This window comes from Wyeomyia smithii, chromosome 2 (genome assembly GCF_029784165.1).
Source record: "Wyeomyia smithii strain HCP4-BCI-WySm-NY-G18 chromosome 2, ASM2978416v1, whole genome shotgun sequence".
NCBI lineage: Eukaryota > Metazoa > Arthropoda > Insecta > Diptera > Culicidae > Wyeomyia > Wyeomyia smithii.
The window spans coordinates 78,492,769-78,520,001 of record NC_073695.1 but is presented as its reverse complement, the minus strand read 5'-3'; the positions used below and the strand labels follow the sequence as shown (position 1 = coordinate 78,520,001).

The following is a 27,233-nucleotide window of genomic DNA, read 5'->3' as shown; positions in this document are numbered from 1 at the left end:
GAAAGAGGCTGATCGGCGAGCTCTTGGTGTTTTTGAGCGTAGGATTTTGCGTTCAATCCTTGGCGGCAAACTAGAAAATGGTGTTTGGCGCAGAGGCATGAACCATGAAGTGTACCAGGCATACAAATCGGCGGATATAGTCAAGCGGATAAAACACGGCAGGCTTCAGTGGGCTGGGCATGTAGCGAGAATGCCGGATGAGCGTCAAGCGAAGGCTATATTTAGCAGGAATCCCGATAGAGGTCGTCGACTTCGAGGTAGACCCCGCACTCGTTGGATGTGTGCTGTCGACGAGGATGCACGCGAGATAGGTGTTAGGGGCGATTGGAGGATAGCAGCCCAAGACCGAGGGACTTTAAGCTTTAAATACGAACTATAGAAATGAAAATCTCAACCACTGTGTCAACATGTACCTCTTCTAACAAAGCTGATTCAATATTGAGCAGAGCTAAGCTTGAGAATCGATCCTGCGTGCTGACCTTACAAAGCCACCTTTTTGATAGCCTTGAGAAAAAAAGTATGGAATACAATCATTCTGCTATAGACCCCCCTAGTCTCGTTGTAGTTGCGCCCATTAGTAAACTATCATATAAATTATGACCAGGAAAAGTACATCAAAAACAAGTTACAAATGCGCTATAAACTGGAATTCTGATTTCCTTTTCATTTCATTTTTATTATATTTACAAGCTGAGGATAATTATTGTATGTTATGTTCTGCGATTACTATTCATAATCTCAGCTGAATAGTATGCTAGCTATTTTGAAACTATAAAATAACTTTTAATGTAAATTTTCTCTCAAATATAACATGTTGTTGGAAAAACTATACCGATTCTGTTATATACCTCATCTGTGCACGTTTTAAACTCTGAGGCGTTTTGACTTCGGTTTAAAAATCTTTATTATCTAATAATCACTACTCTCTTGTTATTTATGTACAATTCGGACGTTTCACCAAACGAAAACGTGGCGCGAGTATAATATATTAAGACCCCTAAATACTAGAACATATTGATCGATAGGAGGTTTCAGACGACTCTCGTGTGATTCCGGTAGTCCTAAACGAGCCACTTAATTTTAATCGTTAGTCTTGTTCGTTGAACTATCCACAACGTGTTGCTAGATGTAGAATGCCCGCTTGTAACCGGTGCAACGCTAATCACAATCATTTATAAGTTTATCACGGTTTCCGTTTTCGACGATCGGCAGTTCATCACCAGAGGGCACCATAACTTTATGAATTGGAGTAGTTTTCTTTCCGTTTTTGCTGCCTTCCTTAATACTCTTGGCATTTCGCTTATGAAAGCAATACAGGATCAGCGAGAACAGAACGATGCACGCCAGCACTCCCAAGGATATTTTGAACCACGCTGTCTTGGCTTCGGTATTCAGTTTGCGGGCAGTCCGAATTTCGATGCACTGCTGATAGTCACTTGTGGGTGGAGCAGGTGAAACGTCCTGAGCGCAAATACTTTGCTCTGAAAAGATTTCAAGTATAAATTAAACACAACATTTGCTAGAAGAAACATATCACATCTTAAAAGTTGCTTTACCTGCTGAAAACAGAGGTGTACAGTGAGGATGACTGTTGAGGATCTTTGTGCGTCTTACGCTGAGTTCAGTTGTGATGATTTGGCAGGAGCAGATCGGGATTTGGGTGTTGTTAAGATCTAAGGATCGCAGGTTGCACATTGGAGAAAACTGGTCCACCGTCAGCTCCGTCATCGGGTTGGACGAAATATTCAGCTGCCAGAGATCCGGCATTATTCCGAAGTTCGGCAGTTTGGTTAACCAACAGTCTGCTAGACTGAGAATCTGAATGGGGGCTCGAATGGGTTTAGCCAACTCGGTTAACTCGCGATCCAAGTCACTGAGTGCATTATGCGCTACATATAAATTCCTTAACAGTGGCAGTCGGAAAATTTCCTGTGGGATGGTCTTCAATGCGTTGTTGGATAAGTCGAGAGCCTGTAAATTAGACGAGCTAATTATGCTTGTGCTAGGTTTCGCAACGTAAATATTTCACCTCCAAACTGTTGAGCTCACTGAACGTGTCATCCTCTATGTTCTGAATCATGTTCTCGAACAGATACAGATATTTGACGTCAGTATAACGTGCGAACGAATGTCTATTTAGGTCGCGTATGCGATTGAAGCTGAGATCAAAAATCTGGAATTGAAAAAACAAAAAAAGTGAAATCGATGATGGAATACTATGCATCACAGTTTCGTCGTAAAATAACCGAATAAACAATAATCGATGATAAAACTGAAGCATATGGGTAAATTCCGCGAACCGTTGCTCGACCACGTGGCGGCTGTCATTGTTACACGTTTTCGAACTTAAGTTCAGTTTACAGACCGAGATTCCAAACCGCACCATCGCATTACGAAATAGGACCTCTAACGCACATTCTTACGTAGGTACTAGCAAAAGAAACGTGCTATGCAGCACCCTGCTCTTTCTTTACGAGCGACGATTAAGTTAATTGATCTAAATTAGTTTGTTAGTTTATTTTGTTTCGCGCAGTTCAGAGAGTTTAAATTTTGAGCAGATTGAAACTGTTGTACTGTTATGAGAGATATATTAAGCGAACTAAACTACGTATTTCGAGCAATGTTTATAATGAAGTCAACGTGAATATTTAGTTGTAAACATAGCTTAGGTTCCACTATGATTGGGTTGTTGCGATATGGTGTAATTGAAAGGCAGATAACGTTTCTAATTGTTTTTTTTTCAACCCTGATACATTTTATAAACAACCGATATAGTTACTGAAATATTTTTTGTTTGCTTCGAATATACCTGGTTCAACCTTTTTGGTATTGTTTCTGCCTTTATTACATAATAACTAAAAATAGCAAACATGGGTGGTGCTTTTATATGTCTTTTAGTATCTAAAATTTTGACGCACGACAAAAATTGTGCAGAGCATGTTGAACAATGCTACAATTTAGTTTTCGATCAATGACAATATCAAAATTATTTCGAAGGATTTGTTTGAGACTTGAGTCATATCATGAATTTTTTGAACTTGTAGGTTGCAGATGGGAGAAAAACAGTCTTGAACATAAAAAAACACATGATATATTCTAGATAAAAGCATTAAAACCCCATTTGCGCATAGCTCTGTCACGCATGCATTTTTAATTCGCTCTCAATCCAAAGTCAGCTGAAGTCTATCCAGCTTTTATAAAATTTATAATCTTATCCAGATCCAGATATTTTTTTTTACTTGAATAAGCTTATAACTACGATCAGAAAGGTTGATCTATTGTGATTTTGCCCGGGCGTCTGCTGAAGACTGCACTTCATAATTTGAGATACTTGGTAAAAGTGAAAAAACATACACACAAACACGGACAAATTTTAAGCATATCACGTACTCTCATTAGTAATGTTGCTAATAACACCACTATTGAGAGTAAGTGATATGCTTAAAATTTGTCCGTGTTTGTGTGTATGTTTTTTCACTTTTACCAAGTATCGCAAATTATGATTTCCTGGAGAAATTTCAACTATATGTTCTTCTGGCCAAAGTTATCATGAGAGGGATTTATTGATCAAAAATTAGTCACAATATTATAGAGTTTAACAAGAAGGAAGGGTGAGCCTAAGAGTAAACCCATTTTCAAGTCGTTCCTCAAAGGTTCGAATCCATGACTGTCCGTTTGCGGGACTCTTTAACCTTCTCGAGTATTACGAGCAATTCAACTTTTCCTCATTGTTCGGATTCAGTGGACCTGTTTTATTTATAACTGAGGACAATAATGAACATAGAATCCTGAGGCAAAAAAGCGATGGTAATTTTGCATTGGAGAAGACAACAATAAAACATCGTTTCCTATATCAATCTAATGTCGGTGCTTGGGAAAGTAACGGAACGGGAATTTCTCAGCTGATTAACCCTATCCCCGCGGAGAGAAATCAGGTTTTACATCGAAAAATGACAGTCAAACTCTTATTACTCAGCAATCGCATGCATAATTGGCACAAACTATATTGCATGTTGAAGATCAATCTGCTCTCTAACTGCTTAGAATATTTTCATCGTTAGAAATTTCAAGTATAGTTGTTGAACTGTTATCAAAGTTTATAAGTCAGGTGATGCCCGCGGGGAATGGGTTAACTACAGAATGATTTTGATAAACGTTAGCTAGAAAACTTCATTAGTTTTTCGAATGTACGGTTTGTGTGAACGAAAGCCGAAATTTTTCATTTGCGCAAATTCACAAATTCGTAGTGGCTCTTTCGGTCTCATTACAAAGTATAAAAGAAAAAAACACAAATTACCATTACAAAGATTTTTTGGTTTTTTTTTATTTTCGAGTTTCTGTATTTTGTAACATAATGCACCACAACCACTTGAACCACTTGAAAGAAACTATCCGTATTTGGTGGCCACTCTATCGGGGAAACGGAAAATGCGGGAAAAAGTCGGAAATTGCAATGACTCATTGTGTGCCCACTAGCACCACATAGCGGTAAAATTTCACACTGAATTGGCCACCATACAGTAGCCTTTGACCTTCGGAACAAGTTTGCTGAAAACCGCAACTTTCTAGGTTGTCAAAAACTTTTCGGGAGGCGTTGCAATATTCAAACTGGGTGTTGCAATACTTAGTAAAGCGATTCCAAACTTATGACGGGTAGTGTAATTGCTAACAAATCACCTCATGTAGAATTTGATTATCACTGTGAATCATTCAAAACTAAATAAAAAATTTGCCATGTTGAAAAAATATTCACTTGTCAATAAATGACATTGACAAACACAATAAACCTCAAAGTTTATCTGAAGAATTTACCCCAATTCAGTGTATTCCCAAACCTATTCCTAGAAATACATTGGCATAAGACAGGCTGTCGTATTCTACGTTACCTCTGCGGTCGTGTCTTATAAACAACCTCTTCAACTTTTTTATTTTCTCTAACTTGCCAAAAACATGGTTGACGGTTCCCTGTTTCTTGTTGCAATAATTATGGTGCACCCTGTAGGTGCACGAAATGATGGTGCCTGCTGAAACATGAAATAGCTTGTTGGCGTAGCCGTGACAAAGTTGTCAGCCCATTAAATGAGACGGTGCGACTCGATTATTGGTGCGTTAACCATATTGGGCGGTAGAGGAAATGCTTCGCCAACCCGAGCGGCTATTCACCAAGCTGGAACGGCTCAAAACACTGAAGGGCGGCTGATAAACGTTCTAGTGCCAGCGTGGGACTCTAAACAGTGCTCTCACAATGGTTCTCCTGTGAGACACAGACACGGGGTTGGTGCAGGCCTTACAAGCCAGCCGTGGAAATCATCAGTACAGGAAGCGAACAATGTAAATACGGACCAGAACAATCGGCATAGGCCCAGGCAACGAAAACAGACTTACGATTGGAAACTCGGATCATGGAACTGCAAATCCCATGATTTTCTGGGAAGTACCGGCATTCTTTTCGATTTATTGATGGTTCGCAAATTCGACATTGTAGCGTTGCAGGAGGTATGTTGGAAGGGAGTAGGGGAATTGTGGATAAAATGAACAGACGTGGTAAAAAAGATAACTGCTTAAATCTCGACTATTACGTTGAAAAAAAGTCTAAACTATGCGACATGACACAGTTCAACAACGAAAATAATAAACAAATACAAAAGACACGTACACATTCGTGTTAGTGATGTTATTTTTGGCTCACAAGAAATTACTTTTTTTCTAGTGTAAAACAGTTTTTCGTAAGGACCATTGTGCATATATCTGCACTCAGACTACTAACCACCAGAAATCAATGGAGGTTAGTAGTTGTTTGGTTGCTTTTTACAATATTCTTGAGTATTTTTAATAACACGTACCGTGCGTTCAAAATGAACATCCCATAGTGATGGTAGAAAAATTTTGCAAATTTCCATTTAAAATTATAGATGCTTTGTGTTTGTATCGGAAACGTAAAATTGAACCTGGACCGATGAACAGATGGCAGCGGCTAAGCGTGCCGTTGAACGCGGCATGTCCATAAAACAAGCTTCCACCATTCCCCAGTTTCTTGCGGATAAGGTCATATATTGTTATTAATTCTACGACAAGCGGTGAAAATTAAACTGTAGGTGAATGCATAACTATGTCACATGTAATCGAACAATATTTTGCTACCAGTAAAGTGATAATTAACGTTCACGTCCAAAGCGTTCATATTACCACCCCTCTATGTTCATAATACTCACACGTGTCCATTTTACCCCTAGAATACTCTTTTTAAAAAAGCTCAAGAAAACTTCAAAAAATACTATATTAGAGTATCTCTACCTATTTTTAGCATCAATGATTAGTTGCTCAGTTAATGTGCGTGTTCGACTCATGGTTTTAATGTTTAATTGTGGAGGAAATTGAGAAATAGCTCAGGGTGTCCATTTTAGGGGTGACTTTCCCCTACATACGTATAAAGATGGTTACATCATCTACCAGAGCTGTGGCCCACTTCCAACAAATCCTCCCATATTGGTACACCTGGAGATCACCTCAACAGACCGAGTCGCAGATCGATCACGTTTTGATTGACGGAAGGCTTTTCTCGGATATTACACTTGTCAAGCTAGGTGCACTCCAACAGCTCAAACCGGTAAAAATGAAAGATTAGCTATTCAACCATTACTCTTGTGAATTTTGGTGTCTCTAGCCATTACCGTTTCTTCAGAGACTTAAATGAGTTTCCTCATGCTCTTCCAGATAATTTTCGCCGTCTCTCGCCGCTAGCAAGAAGGAGGTTTGTGGGAAGTTATGAAGCTGGTTTTTTAGATTGGCGATCAACAACTAACCAAATCTTAATGTTGCGGCAGATACTGCAAAAGTGTCGTGAATATCAAGTCCTCTCGCAACACCTTTTCATCGATTTTGAGGTCTCTTGCAATACTATCGACAATGCAGAGCTTTGAAAAGTCATGGACGAACATGGTTTCCCTGCGAAAAGACAGATCAAAGCCACGATGGATGGTGTACAGTACTGTGTGAAGACTTCGGTTGCGGTATCAAGCCCGTTTGAAACATGCAAGGGACTTCGACAAGGCGATGGTCTTTTCTGCCTCCTGTTCAACATTGCGCTTGAAGGTGTTTCGAAACGAGCTGCATTCAACATGCGGGACACAATATTCAATAAATCTAGCCAGTTCATCTGCTTTGCTGATGACGTGGACTTTGTCGGAAGGACCTTCCAGGCGGTTACTGAACAGCACACAAAGCTGAAACTTGAAACAGAAAAGGTTGAATTGAAGGTGAATACGTCGAAGATCAAGTATCTTCTAGCAAGGGGAACAGAGCATATGCAGTTTTGATCGACGGTGATGAGTTCGAGATGGTTGACGAATTTGTGTACCTCGGATCATTGGTAACGTCAGACAACAACTGCAGCAGAGAAATCCGTAGACGTATCGTAGCTGGAAGTCGTACCTACTGCGGACTCTACAAGACTTTGAGGTCTGATAAACTTCGTCCTTGTACGAAGTGCACCATGTACAAGACGCTTGTGAAACCAGTAGTCTTCTGCGGGACGAAATATGGACAATGCTGGAGGGGGACTTATTTTCGACCGAGTGTGCATAGGACCATCTACGGTAGAGTAATAGAGCAAGATCTTGGAAGTGTGGGTCGCTCAAGAAACTAGAGACAAGCTGTTATGAACCGATTTTGTTAGCGTAGCATTGTGACGCATGTGAAATCCTGAGGGCTGTTTCACCAGGAAAGTGAAGTAAGCTATCATCTCTTTCTAGCAACTATTCTAAGGTCTAGAGCAACACTTTTTTACTTTTGTCGATCAGTGTAATTAACTTCAAACACATTGACAACAAGATAGTATCGTAAACTTTTAACCATGTAAAATCATATTTGATTGAATAGTTTGAATAGATTGAAATATTATTTGTTTCATATTTAGGTAGGTGCTTCTTGGAAACGTTGATTTCGAAGTGATTGCTATCTTCGATGAATGCCCATTCGCAATCGTAAAACAGCCGATGACAACTGATACTATCTGTTTCATTTGTTTCTAGTATCAATTCCATTTGGTGACTATCAATTCGAATCAAACTAAACAAAGTATATATCGCAGCCAGTTCCGAAATGCTTCGGAACCGGTCACGATGATTTTTGAAAACGCTGCAACACATGATAGTATGTTTCACATATCCAGTAACTTCTCTATCGTATGTGTGTAGTCCGTGTGGGCACAGGACTTGAGATCAATTGACCCCTTGCCACATCAATTTAGTAATTGTGTACATGTGCTAAAAAGTAGATGCTCTATATAACAATAACCCAACACACGACCATGTTACATATAACCTATAGCTGTTCTGTATCTCGTTCAGCGTTATGTGCTGTAAAATTTATAATTGTTAGAGTATCGTTTGTATTTGAGTTACGGTGTCATCTTTTGTCATTACCTGTAAACTACTCTTCAATGTCTGCGGGATTTCCTTCAGATTGAGGTTGGCGCAGTTGTAACCGACCATTTTGTAAGTCCGCTCCTGCAAACATCGCTGGGGTTTATCCAACTCAGTTGCAAGTGTCGCGAATCCATTGGCGATGCCTAACGTAAGCGTTACGAGAGCACCCAGCGTAAGGAGAATGCGCTTTCCTATGCATTTGGGCTGAATCATTGCAAAGTAGGTGGTACGGTGGGTGGTTTCTGAAAAAATGAGAGACAATGTTAGATGTCGCGAATATTATGCAATGGATTGCGAGGAAGTAGACATTAGCTCCTCATACAATAATCGTTCTAAACTACCGGTTAGGTGATAAGGTGATCATTTCACTGGATGTTCAGTTTTACGCTGTCAGCTTGAGAGAATTCGCCTGTCATATAGATAAATAGCAGCGAGTGGGTTAAGGGGGCGGTTTCATAAAATAATGTACGTTGTGTTGGAGAAGATAATCATTGATAAACGGCAACGGCAGTTATGGTGGGTTCAGTGTTTTCGCTTTTCTGTGTATGATTTGTTCTACATGTCAGTTATTTTTATCTTCGTCAGTGTCATTTATCATAGCACAATTGCTCGTAAACATTTCATGCTGATGTGATGACTTGACTATTCGACTTAGTTTGATTTGACATTATTGTAGACTTGATGTAAACAGCTAACAACGTTAACGCTATCAACATGTAGGTAATACGAGAAATAGCATTATGAGTCGATTTATTTGTCAAATTTGAACTCGGATTTTAACTCGAACATTCTGGGCTCTGCCCAGTTCGATATCAATCACTATTTGTGCAGTTTTTCAACTACAATATTAAAATTACGACGTTTTAATCAAAATAATTTTTCTAAACTATTAATAAAACAATAATTACCCAATAGCAACTAATACATAATCTAACTCGGATTTTTTTTAATGAGGCGTTACATTCCGTTTATTTGCCTAACAATGATGAATTTAGTCATGCTTAGCAAACATTTACTTTCCTAAACTGAACAATACATGAGAGACTCGGGGAATCATAGAACCACGCGCACGAGTGGGAACATGATTATTCGTTCTGTACCGACTCGCTTTTGACAATTATGTCCATGGATCAGTCAGTTGTCTGTTGATTGAATAGAACATCAATGCGTTACGGTTCATTGAGAAGCTTCGGCTATTGATAGTTTCGCTAAAGTAGGTCAGTTAGATTGGTGTTTTTTTTTCTAATAGATAAAATTATGGAAACCGCAAGACAAATTATTCGTTTGTACACGTATATCTAATTACCAAAGATGCTAATTCTTTTTTTTTTTAATTTTTGTTATGGATCTAAAAAAATCTGATTTATTATCGATCGTGTCAGTTCAATTTCTGGTGACACTCGACTATGACCGACATGTCATTTCCGTCCGCTCATTTCCTTTTCCGTTTACTAGTACTTACACAAAAAATCGCGCTTAATCTGTTACAAATCAAACTCTCTCACAATTGAACAAACATTTAATTGACAGCTTTATGCAGCGCTCCAGCGTTATTACTAGAGATAAACTAGAATCTACAGCTGATGTAATTAGTGATTAGGGCTATCAAGTTTCCAGAGCTATTAATTGCACATGCTCGGACAGCGTTCTTCTATCATCATGAAGTATCATTGTTTCAGTTATTCGGAGCTTTGTGCTACGGTAATCTAATCTAAGCCCCCTGTATGTATATTCGTCTAACCTTACTCTGCTCTGAAGCGATTGATTCTCTCTCGTCAACAATCAATGTTTACTTTCCACACGTTTACCTCACATTTGCTGCTCAATTGGTTCGCCATTGTTGCCAGAAACGGATTCTATTATTCATCGTTAAACACCTTCACTGATTTGAATTGGCACTCCCGCTTTTGTTACATTCACGCTCGGTCAATTTAGGTCTTTGATAGTACTCTCATATGCAGGAAACGTCAATTTTATTATTTTTAAACTTCTAACCTGGATTGTTTCTTTCAGAACACAAGTTGATAGATTGAATCGTGTAGCTTAGCTGCAGATTCAAAGTGGAAGAGCTATACTGTTTTATTGCACCCAAAACTAACTTATGTGTGGTGTGACGGATGTAGTTTTCAACTTCTCAACTGCGAAAGTCAACCTCTTCAACTTTCAAAACTTCAAACGTTAGGCAGTTGCCTATACGGATGACGCGTTCCGCGAGACGGCTTTAATTGGCTCAATTCTTCCTAATTGAGTAAAATATGTTGCACTGCAGTGTTGAATGGATTGCTGCGGTGTGCACGCTTGTAGCTTGATAAGGCATCTATAGTCCAGTGCGTCCGGCCATCGGTCTCACGAGAGTGGACGACATCGAACAACGAAGAGTGATGTAGCTGCTTGCTGAATTGTTTTATGTACAATTGAGGCAAAGTTTTCCACACTGAGATTGTCTTGTTAGAATGTAGTTTGGTGTTCTAGTGTGCAACTGAAAGATTTTGTCGCAGTACATATAATTTTACAGAGTTTACTTAGTTGTTAAAAAACTAAACTAAACTAATCGAGAGCGTTTTCGGTCTGAGTATTCATTATGAATATCTTGAAGATCATGAAAACTTTCAAACCGTTTAGATCGAATGAAATACGAAGAATATAATATGAATAATTAGTATGAAGAATAAATGAAATAAATAAAATCACGCCGCTACTAGGAGCAGTAAAATGTCAGGCAGTTCTTCCCTTGTCCAAGTAACTTCGAAGGGCTTCAAAAAATTTGGTGTTCGAAAATTAGTTTCGGATTTCACCACGACTCTCAAGTACATAAAGAAACAAATAACTCTACCATTCCAGTCCATCCCGCAATGCTTGTAATTGTTGATGAGCTATTTCTAAAAAACTAATGTATGCTAACATTCTACATAACTTAATTTTTCATATTTTCTATTAATAGTTGCACCTAAAAATCCATTCCAATTCCCGAAGTGATAATTTTATTCTCTGAGAGATTCAGAGAGGTTTTTGAGAGCTTCTGAAATTGGATGTTTTTCAAATCAACTAGTTTTTTCAATAGTTAATTTCCTGCATATCGGTGGCCTGCGAGCCTGGAAAAAGGGGAAAGGGGGAATTTGAAAATAAACTGGGAAAAACCGAGAAAACAAGATTTTGAACCAAACTGGGAAAGTTTAACGCGCTATACATTTTCTGCCATCTCACAAACACTGGAAGGTTCCAGGAACCTTCCAGTTGGTCTCGAAGTAAGACACTCGTCATTCGCCAGTCGTCATATTTTCGAGTCCCGGCTGGAAGAGACGGCCGTTGGAGTAAATAGGATCATAACGCTAGCCCCGCAACTGTCATGTACATTAACGGTTGATTGCGAAGGCTGTGTATAATACACTGAAGCTCCTAAAAAGCGGAATGTAATTGGGTTTTGCTTTTTTTGATGTTTTGTTTTTTTATAATTTGCCTTCCTTCTCAATTTTTTTTCACTTTTAAATATAACTTACCTAAAGCAGCAATGTCATATAGGGATCGTCCAAAAATACGTAACGCTTAGGGGGAGGTAGAGATCTGACAAAACGTCGAAATCAATACTACAAATTTTGAAGATCTATACAAAGAGCGTTACCTAGAGGAAAGAGGGGGTCGAAAATAGTTTTTATTTACGGTACGCAATTAATGAACGTTTCCTTCAGTCCAATATGACGTAACGCAACATTTTTTGACCCAAAACGTTGATTTTTGAGCCATAATGTTTCAAGTAAAGTAAAGCTGATCTAAAACAGAAATATCGCAGGGAACGTTTACAAATTATGTAATGCTCAGGAAACGGGAAAGAGTGTTGGGTTGGCAAAGTGTTGCAACCCATACGGAAAATTTAAACAAAAAGCATGGCAAAAGGGGGAAGGAGATCAACAATAATTATTCTTGCGTTACGTTATAAATAAGCGCTTCCTTATTGATTCATAAAAGTCCGTTCAAATGTTACATAACGCAAGCAGGGCTGAGGAAATTTTTTATGCCTGGTGTGCTGAGTATTGGAAACATGCTAGACAAATTGGTGAGGGTTTTCCGGAAGTCCAATATTTATGTCACGTTAAATTTGAATGGACCCTAATATTACTATTTCAATGTTAAGGTTGAGGTGATAGAGATTGACTCTTTCCAAATACTTGTTTTTATGAAGTTGAAATCAATACATATATTTTTGTAAGAAAGGTTTTTTGCGACTTTAAGGGGGTTAGTCAAAAAAAAAACCAACTTATTTATTCAAAAACAACAAAATATTTATGCAAAATAAACAGAAAAAAATTTTTTCCTCTGATTCGATTATATATAGTGAAAAATTTTCGGAGACTGTATATAATCGAGTCCGACCTGTATCACTAGCGAGAGCCGATCTAACGTCAAAACAATTATAACTTTACAAGGCCAACGTCTGATTGAATTGTCAGTGTGTGTTTCAAATTTATGTACCGAATTATTTATAATTGATGTAAAAATATTTTTTGAAAAAACGAGATTGGAATTTTAGATTACAAATCACTAACCAAAACTAGCATTGCCTAGTGAAGGTTAAGACTTAAAATCCCCAAAAAATATTTTCAAGCCAAGAAAAGCCAAGAATGATTTTAAGCAGACTTTATAGGTACATTTTAAATTTCAAATGGGGTTCGAATCTCAACGCCGACATAGTTGTCGATGGATGTTTGTTTGTTTGTTTGTTTGTTTGTTTGTTTGTTTATTTTTATTAGAGACCTTTTAACCATAGTGGTCATTCGGGTTGGATGGATGTGGGGTGGCGTAATCCACTCACAACCAACCTAAACTGATCCAGATTAAATCCTATCCGTCACCGGGCGATTTTTTGAAGCGAAAAATCTTTGGGATCATAACTTCCATCGCATGAGGAAGTAAAACCGGAGGTGTCGGTCCAATAATCAACAGGTCGTAAATTAGGGTCCTAGTCGTCGATAATCTGTGCAACCACACCGACGGAGAATAAAAAAAATGCTTCAAATCTTTAGAAAAAAAATCTTAAAGCCAGAAATGTCAGAGGTGCTTATTACGAGAGTCACTTCACGGTGAAATATATTTCACTCTAACGCTCACTTCACTTTTTGAGACCTATTCCCAATTCCACCTCAAGTGAGTTGACAAAAATTACCTCCGTGAAGTGAGATTGCCAGTGAAGTGAAATTGAGAATAGGGCAAGTGAAATGTGGGAGTTTCCCAGCTCAAAGATGTCTAAGTCCCGTCTAAGTCGATTTTTCCCTTGCGTTCCATTGGCCGCAGCTCAAAAATTTGTAAGTTCAAGAGAGTCGACTTTTTTCAAGAAAAAAAAAGATTCGCTTTGTGACTAGAAAATAAATCCCATATATATTAGCACTAGATCAGAAATCAATCGATTTTTAACTTCCCTATCTTCGTGAAATCATTTCACCGTTCAAAATGGTCGTGAAATGATTCCACGCAAAACTTTTCCGTTTCACTGCACTCATGTGATACTCATAATAACCCAGATTTCACGGCAGATGTCACTTTGCGATGTTTTTCTCACTTACGTGAGTCCAGTAATAGGAATGTATCCACTTCACTCTGATTTTACCGTAAAGTTACTCCCGTAGAAAGCACTACTAAAAAATGATTCCTAAATAAATTTCAAATTGTCAGAAAGGTCATCATTACAGACTACAGATAAAAACTCCAATAAATAACTAGAATGTTTTCTCTATTAAGGGAAAAATGACTATTGCTGTTACTGGAAAACAGGAAAATTGATTTTTTTAAAGTAAACACATTTTAAAGTCAAATTAATTTCAAACTCAGTTAGAAATTGGTGAGAGAAAAATGATGCTAGAAATGGAAGACATACTAATTAAGTTGAACATTGCTGAATTCCAGTCCGTCGAGAAATCGGAAAAATAAATTCATAATTATATTTTAAACTGAATTTCATGTTAATGGAAATATTTTACATATTATTCCTAAATAATTCCTTAAGTTACGAGTAAGAGCCGTAATAAGGCTTAAATACAATTAATAAAATTTTAATTTAATTTGGAATAATAGAAAATGGTTTCGAAGAATTGTCGTTTTAAACTCAGGAGCAGCCAAAATAATTCTGAATTGAGTTCAACATCAATGAACAAATATTCTCAAGGCTTGAAAGAGCGGAAACTGGTTCTACAAAATGCCGAAACTCTTAATTAGGAAGAGCAGGGAGGCACAAATATTAAATCGTTTTGGGTTAACGGTTTAGTTGAACCAGTAGAATAAAACAATAACTATGAAATAAAAATTCTTAAAAATTGAAAATTGATGTAAAAATGTTATGTAAAATATCTTGAGTTTATTGAGTGAATTGTTGATAATTTTGAGAGAATGACTGCGTCATTTTCGACACATTACATAGAACACTTTCCGTAATCTTCAGCGGTTCCGAAAAGCCCCAAGTGTGCCACGATCGACCGAGTTGCATTTATCAGTAGCAAGCAAATTGGCTGAACTAATTTGCCCCTTTACAAGTTTTCAAATAAAATAATAATAATAAAATTAAAATTCTTACACAAAGGTATTTTATCAACAAATGAACGTTGTTCAACTTATTTATTTTTGCATTTAAAAACGGGAAAAACGTTGATTGTTAATCGAGAAACTGAAAAAAATGGCAATTTGAAATTAGAAATCCGATGGCCATCCCGAATCAGCTGATTACACATATAAATAAAATCAAGGAACAGTAATGACAAAAGAAATCGATTATTGATGCGAGCTTCGTAGCCACAAGGTTACACAGTTTACTTGGACAAATGGGTGGTCATGGATTCGAGTTTTAGTTTTCTCAGGCCATTTGGTTGTCAAAGGAATTTAACACGGGTTTATTCTCAGTTTTCCCCTCTTCACGCAAAATTTTACCACTAATGACTTTAACTCTTATACCAAAACTGGTCAGAAAAACGTTTTTAAAACCTCTTCATTTTCGAGCATAATTCGCCCTTACGATTGCTATCATGCCTTATTTTCAACCATTGATAATGGAATCAACTATTCGAAAAATACAGTATATTTTTTAGCATGATGCTTCTATAATATCTAAATTTCATGTAAAAATACCTCTTGTGCGAAATATTTGCTTTAAGGTTGGTAATTATTGGTGGAATGCGAAGGCCCGTTTTGTATCATAATCGGAACAGGTTACTTCTGAGACTTCACCTCTTCACTTAACCTGTGTTTGATATAACGATGGATTTCACGTAGGTACAATTCATGAAAAAGTTTTTGTTAGAAAAATGTTTCTTTCTTAACAGGGAAAATCGAGCAGTGGCAAAACTGAACAGGGTCCGTATTTTCAATAATATGAAGTGCGTACAGTAAGTACAGCTAAGTTTCAATCGATTGACTTATGTTACTAAGAAGGACTAGCAACTTTCTCTGATAGTGAAACGATCGTTTGAGCAACTTTTGAAATAATTGAATCAATTTGATGTCTTTATTGAGGATAATTGTGGGTGTTACAAGCGTCGTGTGTTATTTTGATTTGCTTCATAATTTCTAAGCTTTACGTGTTTCAGTCCTAAAAAAATTCGCTTCCCTATAACCGGCACATCAGCACTCTTTGACTTATGTTAGTTTTTAAGATTTGATTGGCAAAGATGTAATGTAAGGAACAAAAAAATAATTTAGAATTAAACTTTACTAGAGTTGTTTCAACAAAATAGTTGAGAAATTATAATAATTTAATTTTGGCAGAAAAAATACATTTCTAACAGGCAAGTAGTTTCCCAACGATGCTTTGAGATGGGTATAAGTCCATCCAACGAGGGAGGAAGTCGAGAAACGGCTGATTTATACTGTGAGTAATGTTTTTAAATAGGGTTTGATGATGCGCGGGAGAAACTATTCACCATGGAAGAGCACGTTCTATGTTGTTTCTTTTAACTATTCGCTATGAAGATAGAATAGCGGAAGGAATTCCATGTTTCATTTTACCGTATCACATATACAGTAGGGTTTATAGGGTTTACAATCCCGGGAACGATTTCCCGGGATTCCCGGATCCCGGGAATGGAAATATTGATTCCCGGAATCCCGGGATTCTCGAGCTCCTCGAAAAATTTTCGATACAATATTGCAATAAAACTAAATATCGTATCAAAACAAGAAACTTACGTCGTAGAAGTGTAAAGCAGCTTCAAAGTATGCATTATACGAAGCAAATATTTGCTTGAAACGACGATCAATATTTGCTTGCCGTGTAATATTGAATTATTTGCCAAAAATTTGGCAAAAATCTATGCTGTCTTATTCAGTAAACGAAAAATTAAGAAATATTTTCTTCGTTTAATGTCTTTTTTTTTTAAGGGGGGGATTTGTTAGTAGCTTAAGTATTTATGATAAATATTAGTAAATAATGAGTATGTGTGTCCAATCACAAATGGTGACTTCTCAACACTGTTAGAAATTTGTAATTTTAATTGTTAGGATTTGTTTGCTTTCGCAATTAGGACTTATCATTCGTAGGGATTTAAACCTACTTGTCAGAAAAGGGGAAGTAAACTTACAACTAACTTAATTGCTAACTTATTGGCTATAAAGAGAGCTTATCGTAGCAATTGAGGATTGCAACGGTTTTTGTCGAAAATTGTTAATAATTTTATTTGACATAGCTTCTAATGGTTCAACACCAGTAAGTCTATGTAATTCGAGTGTACCAAACCAAGAAGGACGTTTTAAAATCATTTTCAGAATTTTATTCTGAATCCTTTGGAGCGTTTTCTTCCTTGTTGAACAGCAACTTGACCAGATCGGTACAGCATAAAGCATTGCTGGTCTAAAAATTTGTTTGTAAATCACAGGTTTGTTCTTTAAATAAAGTTTAGAATTCCTGTTAATGAGAGGATATAAACATCTCGTATATTTGATGCACTTGACTTGTAAACTCTCAATGTGCTCATTGAAAATAAGTTTTTTATCGTAAATTAGTCCCAAGTACTTAACCTTGTCAGACCAACTTAAAATAACCCCATTTATCTTGACAACGTGATTATTGTTTGGCTTGAGGAAAGAAGCCCTAGGCTTATGCGGAAAAATTATCATTTGAGTTTTAGAAGCATTGGGAGAGATTTTCCACTTTTGCAAGTAGGAAGAAAAAATATCTAAACTTTTCTGCAATCGACTGCATATGACACGGAGATTTTTTCCTTTTGCGGAAATGCTTGTGTCATCGCAGAACAATGACTTTGTGCATTCTGGAGGCAAATCAGGAAGATCTGAAGTGAATATGTTGTACATGACTGGACCCAAGACTGAACCTTGAGGCACACCTGCTCTGACAGGAAATCTATCAGATTTTGAATTCTGATAGACAACCTGCAGAGTTCGATCAGTAAGATATTTTTTTAAAATTTTGATTAGGAAAATTGGAAAATTAAAAGTTTGCAATTTCGCAATCAAACCTTTGTGCCAAACACTGTCGAATGCCTTTTCTATGTCTAACAGAGCAGCTCCAGTGGAATAACCTTCAGATTTGTTAGCTCGTATCATATTAGTAACTCTGAGCAATTGATGAGTTGTGGAATGCCCATGGCGAAATCCAAACTGTTCATTTGCAAAAATTGAATTTTCGTTGATGTGTGACATCATTCTGTTAAGAATAATTCTCTCATACAGATTACTTATTGAAGAAAGCAAACTGTTTGGTCGATAACTTGAAACTTCAGCTGGGTTCTTATCCGGTTTTATAATTGGAGTAATTTTTGCATTTTTCCATACTTTGGGAAAATATGCAATTTTGAAGCAGCAATTGAAAATTTTCACTAAAATCCCATTGTGCTCTCAGGGAGATGTTTGATTAGTATATTAAAGATTCCATCGTCACCAGGTGCTTTCATATTTTTGAAATTTTTAATAATTGATTTAATCTCATTCAAGTTAGTTTCAATTATTTCTGCAGGTAAAAAAATTCTGGGAAGAAATTAAATCAAATTGACGTGTGACTTCATTTTCAATTGGACTCACAAAATTCAAATTTGAGTTATGAACACTCTCAAACTGCTGAGCAAGTCTTTGAGCCTTTTGTTCATTGGATACAAGAAAACGTTAACCATCTTTTAAAACTGGAATAGGCTTTGAAGGTTTCTTAAGAATCTTCGACAGCTTCCAAAAAGGTTTTGAATATGGTTTCAATTTTTCAACTTTAGTCTCAAAATTTTGATTTCTCAGAAAAGTAAATCTATGTTTAATCTTTTTCTGAAAATCTTTATAAATAGTTTGAAAAACAGAGTCACGAGAACGTTGATATTGACGTCTGCGGACATTTTGCAAACGAATTAGAAGTTGAAGATTTTCGTCAACTATTGGTGAATCAAATTTTCCTTGAGCCTTTGGAACAGAATAATTCCTGGCATCAACAATTGCACATTTTAATGCTTTCAAAGCGGAATCAATATTCACTTCGTTTTGCAAATCAAGCTCATTATTGAAATTTCTCTCAATATGAGTTTTGTATCTTTCCCAATTAGCCTTGTTATAATTAAAAACAGAGCTCATAGGGCTTAAAACTGATTCATGTGATAAAGAAAAAGTTATTGGAAGATGGTCAGAATCAAAGTCAGCATGTGTGATCAAATCACTACATACATGACTTTGATCTGTTAGCACCAAATCAATGGTTGAAGGGTTTCTTACAGAAGGAAAGCATGTAGGACTGTTCGGAGACAAAATAGAATAGTATCCTGAAGAACAATCATTGAATAAAATTTTGCCATTGGAATTACTTTGAGAATTATTCCATGAACGATGTTTAGCGTTAAAACCACCGATTATAAAAAATTTCGAACGATTTCTGGTGAGTTTTTGTAAATCACCTTTAAAATAATTTTTGTGCTCGCGTGTGCATTGAAATGGTAAATATGCTGCGGCAATAAATAAAATCCCAAGTTCAGTTTGAACTTCAAATCCCAGAGTTTCAATAACTTTCGTCTCAAGATGGGGAAGAGCACGATGTTTGATTCGGCGATGAATAACAATTGCAACTCCACCACCGGAACCCTGAATCCTATCATATCTATGAATCACGTAATTGGGATCATATTGTAATATTATGTTAGGTTTCAAAAATGTTTCAGTAATAATTGCAATATGCACATTATTTACTGTTAAAAAATTAAAAAGCTCATTCTCATTGGCCTTCAATGAGCGAGCATTCCAATTTAATATTATAATTGTTTTATTTAAAATCATTGCTAAATTTTAAATTAGAAACAATTTTAATAGTAAAATTTGTGCCTATTTGAATGGCTTCAAACATTGATTTTGCCTGCAACATGGCGTTCATAAGATCGAACATTGCCTGTTCCAAAAAAGAAAGTTTACCTGCCGTAATAGGCCCCAGGCAGTTGACATTAGAAAAAATATTTTCGGCAGCAATATTAGCTGGGGTAATAGGTGTACAATTATTTTCTAGCGTGCTTTGCTTACCCATATTAACGGTCATTTTCGAACTACCAACACTAGGCGGTATAATGTTCGAACTACTTGTAACCTGTGCATAAGTTAAACGGGTATGAAAAGGAGTAGGTAAATTATGCGTCACTGGTACGCTTGGAGAATTTTGTTTTGAAGTTGGTTTTAATTGAGAAATTGAATTTTGTTTACCTTGCCTTGCCTTAACAATTGCTAAACGGACTGAGCATTGATAAAAGTTTGACATATGGTTGCCGTTACAATTCGCACAGCGAAAATTTTTACTCTCTTTCAAAAGGACATGTGTCCTTTTTGTGAGCAGAGTCTCCACAATTAAGGCATTTTTGGTCCATGTTACAGAATTTAGAACCATGGTCATAACGTTGGCAAGTACGGCATTGGGTGATATGCTTTTCACCTCCGCCATACTTCCTATAAATTTCCCACTTTACACGCACATTATACAAAGCATGTGCTTTTTCAAAAAATTTCAAGTTGTTAACCTCATTGCGGTTAAAATGAATTAAATAATTAACAAGGGAAATTCCACTTCGCTGACTTTTTTCGCCTCGTGATTTTTGTTTCATTAGAATTACTTGGGTAGGGGCTATGCCAAGTAATTCTATTAAAGTAAGTTTGATCTCATCAACGGTTTGATCGTTGGTGAGACCTTTCAATACGACCTTGAACGGCTTGGCGCTCTTCGTGTCACATGTAAAAAATTTATACATCTTTTCAGTTAAATACTGAATAAGACGATTACGACCCTTTATAGAGTCGGCTAATAAGCGGCATTCGCCTCTACGACCAATAGGTAACTTTAACGTCAGAAACAAACGTTGAAAGTTCCTTTTTGAAAATATTGAATTCAGAAGAAATACTTACCACAATAGGTGGAACTTTTTCCTTTTTTAAAGAATTGACATTTTGTATAGTTTCATTACTCATAACTTCCATTTCACCAGCTTCTTGCTCAGGCAAAATATCAAAAGGATTGTCACTACAGACACTCGAAGTGTCAGAAAGAGTTGCCTATCTTTTCCTCCCCGCAGCGATGCGTGGTTTCTTTTTTCGTCCAGCCATTTCAGGTGATACGAAAAAAGTTAAAACAAATGTTAAATTCTAAAGTAGGTAGTCTTGAGGAAGACTGATGGGAAATAACTTTCAGGTAGTCTTTAAAAGTCACACTGACAAAACACGAACTTTGAAGCTATAGGCAGTCAAAGACCAGTCCACAAGGAACCGAAAAAACGTCTGATCTGTAGGACAGTTCAAGACGCACTGAATGTCTTTTTTTGCTAATGAGTCTACTACTAAGCGGCTAGTTGCTTGATTTTTTCTTTGTGTCAACAAAAAAATTTGAAATCTGTAAATTGATAAAAAAAATTGAAACCTGTAAATCAATGCGACCAGAAATAAATAAATTAACAAAACTCAGTCAGTGTAACTTGGGTCGTGGCCGCGATTTCACATTAACCCTCTAGTGCCCAAATTAATTTTTAGACGGACTTCGAAAAAATCACTACGAAGCTTTATAAACATTTTTCAAGTTCTTATTGAAGCTTTTTAGAGTTTCAACTGGAGACCGTCTAGAGTCGGCACTGGGCACTAAAGAGTAAATTATGTAGGCATTCAAATGCTCTAAATCCTGCCTGCCAAACACTCAGCTTTATCATCAACAAAATAAAAGTATTGGACTCCTCAGTTTCTAATGAAATGTAGCAACAGCTGGAATCAGTGATTTAGAAGTATTCTAGAAATCAGACACCAGCGGTGGTTCAGCGATCTTAAGCAAAGTTTTACAGAAGGGAGTCACATTATTTGGGCTTAACGAAAAAATGTCAGCGGATCTGAGGCGATTGTTCGACGGCATAAAAACCCTGAAACCTACTCTTCTGCTAACATTTGCTACAAAAATCGATCATGAATTTCTGGAGTGAACTTGAATAAGTTTTGTTTTTTATTTGGTTTTTCATGCGAATTGATAATGAAATTGTAAACAATTGTTTGATTTGATTTTGCTAAGAATTTTTTTCCATTCCCGGTTCCCGGGAAATGAGATTTTTCATTCCCGTTTCCCGGGAAATCCATTCCCGGGAATATTGCAAACCCTAATATCTAATATACAGAAAGTGAGAGAGAGACCTCGGGCGTGAATACTGTTTTGAATCTAACTTCTAACAGTTTCAAAATTCAAATAAATGGTAGATTCATGCTAATTGAAGTTAAATATGTGATTATTTTCCATAATCGATATTGGGGTATTTTAATAAACGTATGAATATAATTTATTTGACTCCGATTAGCAATTTTTTCTTCAGGTATTCGAAGATGGAATCAAAACTATGTAAAGAACTTGGCAATGTCACCAGATTTTTGCAATGTTCGTACAAGTTGGAGCAGCATTCTCTCTACACTAAAATAATTCTTCATTTAAATTTGTATGGAAACTTCAGCAAGTTATATATTTAAACGGCAATTGTGATGCGTTTGTACGCATTCTCTCTAGTGCGTTCTTTTATACATATACACATATAAATGTAACGTCTCAACTTTTTCACAGATAAAAAATCCTTGCATACGTTTTCGACAGGTATTGTGAAATGAGCACCCTATTTTTGGATTAAAGTATGCCTAGTTTTCAATGAACTTCAATAAATTTAACTACTAGAAACCATTATGATTTATGTACAAAAATAGATTTCTTTTTTAACTGATTTCTTTTCGTTAGCAAACAGTAACGTCTTTTAGTCAATTCATACTCAATAATGAACAGGATGACGTTTCGTCAGTGTATCTGAAACAAGCCGGTGATTCAATGTGTCCATCACAGGAAAACATTTCATTATCAGTTCCTCGGCGTATCACTCCTAGATTATTCCAGTTTGGTTTAATTACTCACATTTTCACTTAGATACCTTTCTTGCACACCGTAGAGCACAAACACTTCTCATACGATAACGTTGCCGTCACTTTTGAAACAGTTGAACTTAGATTTGAGCACGGTTTTTTTTCCAATTTTAGCCACCTGATGGACGCTGGTGCGTCTTTTTCTTATCACCATCAGCATGGAAGTCGATTGATGGTCACGTATTTTCAAATGGAATTCTCTTCGTAATCACTTACAAAAATCACCAGTCCACAACAAGAGGTGTGAAGTGGCTTCTACATAAAATCAGATCATCACTCTTGGCTTTTGAAAAATAACACAACACTTTTCACACACCTGATTGCGATCTACGCGCCGTATATTAGTTTGACGAATTTATTATCACGTTTCTTGAAATGCTTCCTCCACTGGTCAACTTATCACATCTTCTAAACAAAATATGTTTGACAATACGTCCACAAATATAGAACAGCTCACAAGCTCCACGAGACAATAACGTACTCAAGCTGAGTTCCGACCGATTCCGAAGTTCAACTGATACTAAATCAGTTCAATTTTCGAATTGAAGCGGAAAGACTCATCATCATCATCATCGTCGTCGTTAGTCTACCAAGTATACGCGCTACTGTTCGCACTGTTGTAGGTTTCCCAGCTTCATGAACCGATTATACTCGGATCCACATCTACACAACACTGCATCAGTTTAGCTTAGTGAGTGAACTGCTCAGAAATGCGCGCGCATATTAGTCTTCCCTTCCCTAGTCCATATGGCGTTCCCGAGGTTGATACCTGGTTAGAGTCGGGTTCAAAATTTTCAAAATAGGTTTTGTTTTCATTTTCTTTTCAACCAGCTGAGAAATGTACGACTGCTTGCATTTGGCGAGACGCTTGGTGGCAGTGTCAATCTAATGGAGACGCGTTGTATTCGTTAAGATCTTTATTAATGCCCCTTGATCATAAACAGCTGTACAGCGTAGCCTGGTTAAAAAAACAGCCGCAATGATGTTATGATTATAGCAACTTGATTGCTACTACAATTCGAAAATCAACTCAGGGTATCAGTTAGTTTTGTTTATTTCACATTTTCATAAAATAAAGGGTTATTATGGTGCGACTCCATTAAGAGCAAATTGTGAAATAGTTTAAAATAAAGGCTTGAATGTTATCATACGGTTACACAACTCGTAGAGTTCTCCACTAGCCACTAGCGCCTTCGGTAGGGATTAATCACCGCTTGCATGCGGAAACAAAACGTTTTGGGGTTTGTCTTCTCACTTTGACCTACCTGGGCCAAAAGTTGTAGCTGTGAAAACCGGGTAGTTGCAAGCATAAAAACGTGTCAAGCCAGTTGGCTTTGTTTTCCAAAAACCGTACCTGAATCGTAATCATTCATGATCCCGATCTGGATGTTCTAGGTAAAGCGAATAATAATGACTGAAAAGGTGTAATGCGATGAATAATTGTTATTCTTTCAAGACTTTACTCAGAAACGACGTGTTAGGACCACAGTCAGACATTTATCTGTTGCAGTACTATTCATGGATAATCAAAACTACTCATTGTGACTGGCAAAAAAAAAATGGTTATACGATGGTAATACGATAAACGAATTGTTTGATTTTTTGATAATTTGTTGTTCAACGCTATAGTTACGTCAATTTGGTAGCCGATTTCTTGCAATAACTCGGCGAGAAAAATGGCTCAAGCGATCTATTTTTTCTCGAATTTATGTCAGGGGATTTTGGCTAGGCGGTTTTTCAATTTGGAACAAATTATTTGTTTCTGTCCAACTATTGGTCTGTTTTCAACACTTTTGAACTTCAATTGAAATATTCTCATTAGATTTTCTGGCCTTAAGTGGTTTTTATAGTTAGTTATAGTTTACTCATTAGTGCTATTTTATGTTAAATTGGAATCAACAAGATCCATCCTTTGTAGAACAAATTACCTACCTGTTAGTGGTTTGAAGATTGCCAATTTCTATTGTTATTATTTCCAAGATCAACATCTTGAAACAAACTGCTAACCGGGATGTAGTTAATGTATGTATACCCATCAATGCGAAAGCAAGGGAAACATAAATGGGAAAAATAAAGCACGGAAAGGAAAATATCGACTTACTTACTAAACAATTTGCTATATATCTGTTTTGTTAGGTATGAAGTTTATGACCATTGCAGGCGCGAGACTGGGGGTGTAAATTTAGATGTGAAAAGGGGAATCCAGAGTAAACATCAACTGAAACAGCAGTTTTTTTTCGTAGGGGCCACCAGGTTATAGGTAATGTCTGGTTGATACATGCTGATCGCGTATAATGTGATGAAACTTTAGACAAGTTCAAAAAGCCGAGGCATCCCACTTAGTTATGACTAACAGCACGAGCATTGCTTGGTGTTTTACGCTTAGTTGCTAGGAAATTCAATATGCCAGTGTTTTCATATGTAGTAAAAATGCATAGGAAAGTTAGAGGTATGATCAGTTCAATCAAAGCATAATCTTATTTAGTTAACAGTAACGAGCGGAATGTGTTATATATTTAGTTGCAGCATAAACTTGTGGTACAAACGTTGGGTAATCCTTTTCTCTTTTGAACGTTGGAATGCAGCGTTATTTCGCAAATCTACACTGAGAATGTTGAAAATATTTGTGAGGTATTTTTATTTTGTATTTTCTTTGTTTATAAATTGATAGTTTTTCATGCATCTTTGAACATCTGATGAAACCTTTAGTAAACAAACATTGAATCTTCGAACAATCCTGCTAAATCTTCCTCCGTTTGAGCTCGGGGCGCTAATTTGGTGATTCTTTCTTGGGGCAGTGTTCCTTTGACCAAGGATGGGATATCGTCGCTTTTGAATCCAAGCGATGAAAGGCCATTCTCGATCTTTAGATCGTGCATATACTTTCGCACTGTGTCTGCCAAAATAATCCCAGCCTCGTCGCGTTTAGCCTAAAAAACAAAAAAAAAAGCTAGATTCCGATGTTAGTGATTAGATTCTAAATCGTGAATCTCACTCTAGATATATCGGTTCCGAGAATCTCAGCAGCTTCTAGATGTCGCTCCGGACACGAAGGTCCGGTGAATTTGAAAACTGCAGGTGCAGTCATAACCACCGACAATCCGTGTGGAATAATCGGATGGTCACGGTTGTACCCGGAAGGAATAAAATCTCTTACGTTTCCAGAAATTGGATAGGACAAACCATGGCACAGGTGAACTCCAGCATTTCCGAATCCTAATCCCGCCATCGTGGATGCCAAGTGCATGTTGGACCGAGCCTTAAGGTCGTCTTGATTGAATACGGCAGATTTGAAATGTTCTCGAATCACCTTCAGCGCAAAACGAGCCCAAACATCGGAAATCGGATTGCTTCCCTGATAGGGTGGTCGGAGCTTGGGATTTGTCGGTGCTGGGCCTCGTTCGGAGAAGTGCACAGCGGTGAAGCTTTCTAAAGCGTGGCAGAACACATCGAATCCACAGTAGGCAGCAACTTTCTCCGGTTGGGTGAGTGTATGCAGTGGATCAACCAGACCTAACTGAGGCCGCAGTAGTTTACTGGATATTCCGGTTTTAGAGTGCAATGATTTGTAATCGAAGATGGCTACCCCAGTGGTTTCCGATCCGGTCCCAGCAGTTGTTGGAACAGCGATTAACGGCTTCAAAGCAACGGTAACTTCTTTAGCTTTTCCAATGGGGGCATTCACATAATCCAGGAAATCAGCTTCCCGATCGGCGCTAAACAAATTGGCTGCCTTGCATGTATCAATCACGGAACCTCCTCCGATTGCGACAAAGGCGTCAAAGTTATGCTTCCGAGCAAAAGCTGCCGCGTGAATTAGACTGTAAAGTGCAATATGGTACTTTTACACTCAGGGCTAAAATATTTTTACCTTTCATCCGTGGGTTCCACACGAGTGTCGTCGTACACTTCATAAGACACCCCACATTGTGCCAAAGCATCGAAGGCTACCTTCACCGAGGGTAGTTTAATCACATTTTTATCAGTTACAATGCAAACTTTCTTGGCGTTTAAATTCTTCAGATCATGACCGAGCTCCTTACTGACACCGGGCCCATAGCGAATAGTAGAAGAGGACATCTGAAAGTTAGATCAATTGAGCTGCGTTTGTTTTTCTTTTGCTGTTGCCCGAACGGTACATTACTTCAAAAGCATATTCATTGCCTGTTTTGGTAGCCAAGACACTTGTTGCCGGTCTCGAATGGGCCGGGCAGCTACAACTATTTAAAGTGTAATAAACGTAGTTTCAAACGCCAAAAACATCTGTACTTACGAAGCACCGGCAATAGTTTTCATTAAGGCAGAAACACGAGCTTTACTATGCATTTTGAGAAGTCACTTTTTACTTTGAAGTAGACCTTTTTCTTTCAAATCTGTTAAGTTAAGACAGCTGTGAAGGACTGAAACAAATTTGTCGGCACAAATATTCCTATCACCTAC

At 37.2% G+C, this 27,233-nt stretch overlaps 2 protein-coding genes across 5 annotated transcripts; both read right to left on the bottom strand.

The window, feature by feature from the left end:
- Positions 1–637: 637 nt before the first annotated feature.
- LOC129724357 (leucine-rich repeat-containing protein 40-like) lies at positions 638–23,327 on the bottom strand. 4 transcript variants are annotated; one of them, XM_055679190.1, is made up of 5 exons: positions 22,646–23,327; positions 8,424–8,668; positions 2,030–2,173; positions 1,557–1,971; positions 638–1,481 (listed from the first exon to the last, which is right to left on the bottom strand). In XM_055679190.1, exons 1-5 carry the CDS (start codon positions 22,722–22,724, stop codon positions 1,159–1,161), a joined length of 1,206 nt encoding a protein of 401 aa, XP_055535165.1. In that variant the 5' UTR covers positions 22,725–23,327; the 3' UTR covers positions 638–1,158. The 4 variants fall into 4 exon arrangements, with proteins under 4 accessions (XP_055535165.1, XP_055535167.1, XP_055535166.1 ...); XM_055679192.1 differs by having other exon boundaries at positions 22,802–23,326; XM_055679191.1 differs by having other exon boundaries at positions 23,110–23,326.
- Positions 23,328–25,267: 1,940 nt separating this feature from the next.
- On the bottom strand, positions 25,268–27,233 carry LOC129722583 (probable hydroxyacid-oxoacid transhydrogenase, mitochondrial). Its single transcript, XM_055676165.1, has 5 exons — positions 27,067–27,233; positions 26,938–27,013; positions 26,665–26,873; positions 25,789–26,614; positions 25,268–25,723 (listed from the first exon to the last, which is right to left on the bottom strand). Exons 1-5 carry the CDS (start codon positions 27,117–27,119, stop codon positions 25,499–25,501), a joined length of 1,389 nt encoding a protein of 462 aa, XP_055532140.1. The 5' UTR covers positions 27,120–27,233; the 3' UTR covers positions 25,268–25,498.

What these genes read in the sequence shown, in the direction of transcription:
- LOC129724357 (XM_055679190.1), bottom strand. Translation starts at nt 22,724, where the DNA reads ATGTTTTCCTGTGATGGACACATTGAATCACCGGCTTGTTTCAGATAC. An exon ending in GTCATCCTGTTCATTATTGA is followed by an intron (nt 8,669 to 22,645) that starts GTATGAATTGAC and finishes TCATTTTTTCAG; the next exon opens with AAACCACCCACCGTACCACC. An exon ending in GTGAGCTCAACAGTTTGGAG is followed by an intron (nt 1,972 to 2,029) that starts GTGAAATATTTA and finishes TCTAATTTACAG; the next exon opens with GCTCTCGACTTATCCAACAA.
- LOC129722583 (XM_055676165.1), bottom strand. Translation starts at nt 27,119, where the DNA reads ATGCATAGTAAAGCTCGTGTTTCTGCCTTAATGAAAACTATTGCCGGT. An exon ending in AAAACTATTGCCGGTGCTTC is followed by an intron (nt 27,014 to 27,066) that starts GTAAGTACAGAT and finishes CACTTTAAATAG; the next exon opens with TTGTAGCTGCCCGGCCCATT. An exon ending in GCAATGAATATGCTTTTGAA is followed by an intron (nt 26,874 to 26,937) that starts GTAATGTACCGT and finishes TCTAACTTTCAG; the next exon opens with ATGTCCTCTTCTACTATTCG.